The sequence below is a fragment of the Nicotiana tabacum genome, chromosome 11 (assembly GCF_000715075.1).
Source record: "Nicotiana tabacum cultivar K326 chromosome 11, ASM71507v2, whole genome shotgun sequence".
Classification (NCBI taxonomy): domain Eukaryota; kingdom Viridiplantae; phylum Streptophyta; class Magnoliopsida; order Solanales; family Solanaceae; genus Nicotiana; species Nicotiana tabacum.
Window position 1 is genome coordinate 107,551,228 of NC_134090.1, and position 7,246 is coordinate 107,558,473.

General features: G+C 35.2%; 1 protein-coding gene across 1 annotated transcript; it reads left to right on the top strand.

The window, feature by feature from the left end:
- Positions 1 to 6,092: 6,092 nt before the first annotated feature.
- LOC107811342 (uncharacterized) lies at positions 6,093 to 6,563 on the top strand. Its single transcript, XM_016636248.1, has one exon. It carries the CDS (start codon positions 6,093 to 6,095, stop codon positions 6,561 to 6,563), a length of 471 nt encoding a protein of 156 aa, XP_016491734.1.
- The last annotated feature ends 683 nt before the right edge of the window (positions 6,564 to 7,246 follow it).

The following is a 7,246-nucleotide window of genomic DNA, read 5'->3' on the forward strand; positions in this document are numbered from 1 at the left end:
AGAGAAATTATCCTCAAACCAAGTTTAGACGAGTTACTTATTCCAAATAGCGTGAATCAATACTTCAAAAGCATTACATAGAACGGTCTCTCTGAAAAACGCATAATGACTATTTTCTAACCGTGAATTCCCTCCATGCATCAGTCAATGGACCCGCCGGATGGTGCCGCTCTGGTGCGTATGGAAGGTCAAACTACCCCAAATCCAACAGTGAACCATCCTACTGAGTTTACATATGGAAAGTTGTCTTATACAACAAAAGTCATCACTTTCTCGAATGTGCCGATTCCCCCAAATTGCCATGATAGAGATTCAGTTGTTTCTACCCACACCACTCACAATGGGATGTCGGCGGTGCTCTTAAAATCATCGAATTTCTATGGTATTATGGCAAAATAATGCAAACTTACCATTGTTGGGTGATTTCTCAAGCCACACCGCGAAATTGACAAAATTAGGTCAAAATTCAAGGAATTGATTTCGATTAAGGGATCAATAAAAATTGGGTTTTATGACAACTATAATATTTTACTGGACTTGACCAACGAAGAAAACTTAGGTTTAGAAGGGTTATTGAAATTGAAGGCCACATATGTGGCTGTAAAAATTGCCCCTTTATTTCAAACTTGAAGAAGACCTGCATATTGCTCTGGTATGGGTCCTTCTTCCTGGTTTGCCTTTCTATATGCACAGTTGAAATTATATTAAATAAGTGGTGAGTGCAATTGGTACACCCCTTGAAATGGACTTGGCTACTAGAGGAAGGACTAGGCCAAGCATGACAAAAGTTAGAGTTGAAATTGACCTACTAAAAGACCAACCAGACTCTGTTTATGTGGGGCAAATATATGAGAATGCTCCTCAAAAAGGTTTTATTTTAAAACTTGAATTAAAGGTGTTCCAAAATACTGTAAGTTTTGTAGAAAGTTGGGGCACAATATGATCAATTGTAGAGCTTTAGAAAGGAAGAAAGCTGCTGAAGCTAGAGAATTGGAAGCTCAAAAAGCTATGGAAAATTAAAATGAAGAAGCAAAAAGAAATGAAAAAGACAACAAGCTGGATGTATCGGAAAATGACATTGCTATAGATAATGCTCAAACTAGTGCTAATATGACAAAGAATCTGTCGTGCCAAAAGAATGATGTTGAGAAGCGCAAGCAGAAGAAACTTCCCAATAAGAAGGCTAAGGTCATTTTCAAACCTATGATCAATCCTTCAGAAGTCACAAACAAGGGCAAGAAGAGCAATAAAAAGATAACAATGGCTTTACAAGAACTGGATCAGGGAAGTGAACATATTGAGATCAAGGATAAACAGAGTCAACAGAGCAACAATAGAGAGGGGGAAGCTCATAGTCAGGATACATTAATTAGAAATCGAAGCAATAATGAAAACGCTGGAACTCCAAATCACAGTGAAGCCAGAGAAGACTATCAAGAATCAATACAAGAAAATAGTGATCAAAATGAAAATGGAGATCAAGAGGAAAGACAAGCAGGGAAAGACTACGTCAATGAATCAACTAGCATACCTTCTGAGATTAGAAACCTCCCTGGAATTGATGTGGTAGTCGATCTCAATGTTAAATCCAATTTAAAATAGGACAAACATGTTACTAGACAACAAATTGAAGTGACTTCCCCTAATAGGGTGACTGTCATGATTCCGGATGACCAACTAGAAATAGAATCGAAAGAGGGTCCTTTCCAGGTCATAGGAGGCAAAGAAAAGGGGAAGAAAAAAGGAAAAAAGAAAAAACAAAGATACTACACTTCCTAAAGGAGGAAACTCACTCTAATTCTCTGATTTTTCCATGATAAGTGCAATATTCTGGAACATTAGAGGAGTCAATACCAAAAAAGACTTACCAAGGTTAAAAAAATTGATTACGATCAATATGGTGGAACTTGTTGCTATTTTGGAACCTTTTGCCAGCATCAATCAAATTGAGAGATGTAGGAGATTCCTTGGCTATCAACACTGTATCTCCAATATTAATGATCAAATTTGGATCATGTGGTCATGTAATAACATGACAACTATTTTGAACGACAATGATCAACAAATCACTATTAAATTCCATTACGGGGCTGATAATAGTGATCTCTGTCTCACAACAGTTTATGCTAAATGCACTCTTGAAGAAAGGAGAGATCTATAGAATATCTTAGAGAGCACTCATCTCCAGGTGAATGGTCCATGGTGCATTGGAGGGGGTGATTTTAATGTCATTCTAGACCCCGATGAGAAAAAATGTGGCAGACCACATAGAATAACAAAAATCTTGAATTCAATACTTGTATGGATAATTGTGGTGTAGTAGATTTGGGATTTGTTGGGCCAAAGTATACATGGTGTAACAATTGGGAACCTAGAAAAAGAAGCTGAAAGCGGCTCGACAAAATATTTATTAATGATCAATGGTCTCAGATTTTTCAAAACAGTATAGTCAATCACTTGGCTAGAATTGGGTCTGATCATAGGCCTGTTCTAATTCAATGTCATGATCAAAATCAATAAGGGATTAAATATTTTAAATTTCTTGATTTCTGGACTAGTCAACCATTTTTTTTGCAGATAGTAGAAGAAGTATAGAGTAATTAAGTTCATGATAACCCTTTTGTGGAGGTTACAACAAAAGCTTAAAATGCTTAGTAGAAGACTAACTCAATGGTCCAAAGAAGATATTAGCAATGTCTTTGATCAAGTCTAGTTTTGGGAAAACAAAATGCAAGATCTTGAGCAAATCGATCTCAATAACAGTAATGATCATTCTAGGGCTGAATTGAATAAATGCCAAGCAGAATACATTAGATAAATGGGGATGCAGGATGTCATTCTCAGGCAGAAGGCTAAGGTGAATTGGTTTGAAAAAGGTGACTCTAATACTAAATATTTTCATAGCACCATCAGAGATAGAAGAAGAAGACTGCAACTTCATAAAATTAAGGACCACAGAGGTTAGTGGATTGAAGGAGATGCTAATATTGGCAAAGCAGTTGTTCACCACTTTCAACAGTTCTTTAATATCAAACACCATTTCAGGGATCAAGATATCATCAATTGAATTCCTCAGTGTATTAATGATGATGTTAATGACATTCTTACAGCCATTCCTGATATTGAAGAGGTTAAAGATGTTGTATTCAGCATGAGTCCTACTAGTTCAGTTGGGCCGGATAGTTACAATGGGGAATTCTTTCAAAATATGTTGGGATATCATTAAGGATGACATTATAGAATTTATTCAAATGTCTTCAATGGTAGGAGACTTACTAAGTTCTTTTCTTATACCTGCCTTGCTCTTATACCTAAAGTGGACTCTCCTAGTAGTTTCCCAGATTTGAGACCTATTAGTTTGAGTAACTTTATGGCCAAGATTATCTCCAAAATCCTATTCTAGGGAAGCTCATTTCTGAGAATCGGAGTGGCTTTGTCAAAGGAAGATTTATTACTGAAAATATCCTTCTAGCATAAGAGATTGTCCAAGGTGTGAACAAGAAGAACAAAGGAGGCAATGTTATTATAAAGCTTGACATGGCGAAAGTCTATGACAAAATTTCATGGACCTTCCTGGTGGCAGTAATGAGGAAGTTTGGCTTCTTTGAAAATTGGATTGACCTTATGTGGGGGCTTCTATAGGAAGTCTGGTACTCCATCATTATCAATGGGGCAAGAACTGGTTTCTTCACATCTACACAGGGCCTCAAACAAGGGGACCATTTATCCCCTTCTTTGTTTATTATTGGAGTTGATGTTCTTTCCAGATCTCTCAATGAGCTGAATGAGTTTATTAGCTATACTCCTTTTAGTATGGATCACATAGGGTCAATTATTAACCAGTTAGCTTATGCAGATGATATTGTTATTTTCTGTGGAGGTAACATTATCACTATCAGGCTCATCAAGAAGGTTATTGGCAGATATGAAAAGGCATTGGGGCAAAAAGTTAACAATGCCAAGAGTTTCTTTATCACAACTCCTCATACTTGTGCCAACAAAATCAACAAAATTAGAAATGCCACTAGTTTTACAAATAAGTCTTTCCCATTTACTTATCTGGAATGCCCTATATATTATGGGAGAAAGACAAGCAGTCTCTTTGATGGTATGCTCTCCAAAATAATCAAAAAGCTCAATGGATGGCAAGCCAATATGATGTCTCCTGGGGAAAATGATCTTGATCAAACATGTCCTGCAGTCTCTTCCCATTTATATATTGTATGTTATGAACCCTCTTAAAGGAATTATTAGGCTCATGGAGAAACACTTTGCTAATTTCTTTTGGGGCTCTAACGAAGGTAGAAATAAATATCATTGGTCTTCATGGAATAATCTTTGTCTCCCTAAAGATGAGGGAGGAGTTGATGTCAGGAAAATGGAGGACATCATTGACACTCTTAGCATCAAAAGGTGGTGGAGATTCAGAACTCAACCTTCCCTTTGGGCCACTTTTCTCAAGAATAATACTGTAAAAGAGCTCATCTGGTGAACAAAAGATCTAGTCCAACTGATTCTCATATATGGAAAAATATGTTAAGGATTAGAGACAAAGCGGAGCATAACATTAGATGGGAAGTTCAAAATGATAATTATAACTTCTAGTGGGACAACTGGACCGGCAAAGGTGCATTAGTCAATCTCTTACAAGGTAGTGGTAGGTATGCTAAAGTACAGGTGAAGTAGTTTTTGCATAATGGAGGATGAAATATCGACAAACTTAATGAAGTTCTCCCTGGTCATCTTATTGACTTCATTGTTCAATTGGATATTGGTGATCATAATGAAGAAGACTTTCCTGTTTGGAATATTTTTAACAATGGATATTTTTCTTCTAATTCAGCATGGAAATCTATTAGATTTTAAAAGCAAAAAAATAATTTTATAAACAAAATCTGGCATAGCTCTATTCCCTTTAAAATTTCTTTTGTCACTTGGAGACTTTCTAAAAATAGATTGCCCTTTGATGATGTTATAGGCAGACTTGGTACTAATATAATTTCTAGATATTCCTTTTGTTTTTCTGCGCAGGTGGAGACAATGCAACATATTTTAAATAATAGTGATGCAGCTAACTTCATTTGGAATTCCATTGGAATCAAGCACCAACAAGAACCTATAATTGCTACCTTCAAGAGATGGTGGGAGACAAATGCCAATAATAGATGCATAAATAAATCCTTCAGATAGCTCCTATGGTCATATGTTAGGAACTTTGGAAGCAGAGAAATGTGTGTAGATATGGAAAGCAGAAGAAGTTTCAACCAAACACCATGAGATATCAAAGCATTTGGACCTTAAAAGCAGCAATCATCCAAATAAAAGGCCGACTTTAACATTATAATAGGTAAGGCTTATGCCTTAGGTCCCCAAAGTTGAGGGGCCCCATTTTTTAAAAATAATAGGTTTATAGGTATTTAAAAAAATAGCATTGAGTACTTTTAATACAAAAGTAGAGTTTTTTATATATATAAATAAAGTAATAATTTGACTTACTTAAAAATGGGTAGCGGAATAGTTTTTCCAATGTTCCAATTTTTTACTTTTTACTCCTTCATTAGATAATGTATAAAATTTTTACTCCCCCTTTCTTAATCTGTTCAAGTCAATCTTTCTTTTTCCCAATCTCTTCATATTTCAAAAACCCCTACATATTTTTTGGCTTTCTCTTTAATATTCTTACTCACATTCTTTCTCTAAAATTTTATTAGTTTAAGTGTTCAACAATACTTTTAAGCTTCCAACAGTTCTATACTTCTATTGCTCTATAATATCTTATCTAAAACCAACAATATCTCAAGAAAGACTAAATGAGTTTGTTATAGTATCAATTGAAAAAGAATTATTAGAAAATATCGATTATACAAAAGATTATTAACAACTTTATATCTCAAAAAGCTAGAAGAATATATTTCAAATAAAATATATCTTATAACTTCCTTTTAAAAATTTAGGCTACATATTAAATTTTGGCTTTAGGCCTCACATCTGCTTGATCCGCCTCTGTCCAAATATATTCCAGATGACTTTACTCAATTGGATTGGCCTTCATTATGTGAAAAAATTGAGAGACTCAAGCCATCAAAAAATAGATGCAAATTATATGGGAACCTATTTTGCCGGAAACTGTCAAAGTTAATACCGATGGTAGCTTTAGCAAGGAAAGTGGAAAAGCAGGCATTGATGGGGTGGTCAGGGACTATCATGGTGACCTCATTATGGCTTTTTCTATGCCTATCAATTGTGATAGTAACAAAATGGCGGATGCAAAAACGACTGAGTTTGGAGGGAAATGGTGTAGCCAAAATGGATATGCTAATTTTTCTCTTGAACTTGACTCTATGATTATTGTCGAGATTCTTACAGAAAGAGATACAAACAACTTGAAGATCAAGATGCTGATTGATAGAACCTCCAACATTGTTCAACATGCTAGAATTAATGTAAAGCATTGCTTCAGAGAAGATAACCAAGTAGCAGATTGTCTTGCAAAGTTGGCCATTACCACAAATAAGAGGAGAGTGTTCCACTCAATCCAACAACTACCCAATAGTGTTAAATGACCTTTTCTTTTAGACAAATGGCAACTTCCTAGTATAAGGACGAAGTACGAAAAATCTAATTTTTTCGTCAGTTAATATATTCATAGATTCTCAGGAAGGAGGGATTATATGAACCTCCTTTCCTGTTTTTTTTTGGGGTGATGAAATCACCGTTGTGTATTTTTTAAGGTAAGGTCTAGTCCCCCTCTTGCGCTTTTTTGAATACAACACAACCTAGACCTCTATCTGGGAAATTTTAATAATAATAAAAAAAATACTTCAAAGGCTCTTCGCACGCGAATCGACTTCCAAATGGCTCGAGTCTAGTAAAAAATAACTCAATAATATCAAATACGCCTATAGAAATCGATTCCAATATAAAGCTCCAATCTTTATCAAATTTCACAAAGTCAACCAAAAAGTCAATCTAGACCTACTTCTCGAAATCCGACCAAAGTCACAAATCCCGATTACTCATTCAAATACGAGTCCAAATATATAAGTTTCATCCAAATCTGACTTCGAATCGGGATTCAAATCTCCATTTTCACTCTCCAAAATCATAGTCACAATTCTCAAATTTCTCCTTCAAATCTCATAATCTATATGTAATAATCCATGGGAAAATAAGATATAATATTAAAGTTAAGTAGAAATCACTAATCCTCTTGCCTTGTGTGAAAATGTTCTTCAAAAGTCGCGTC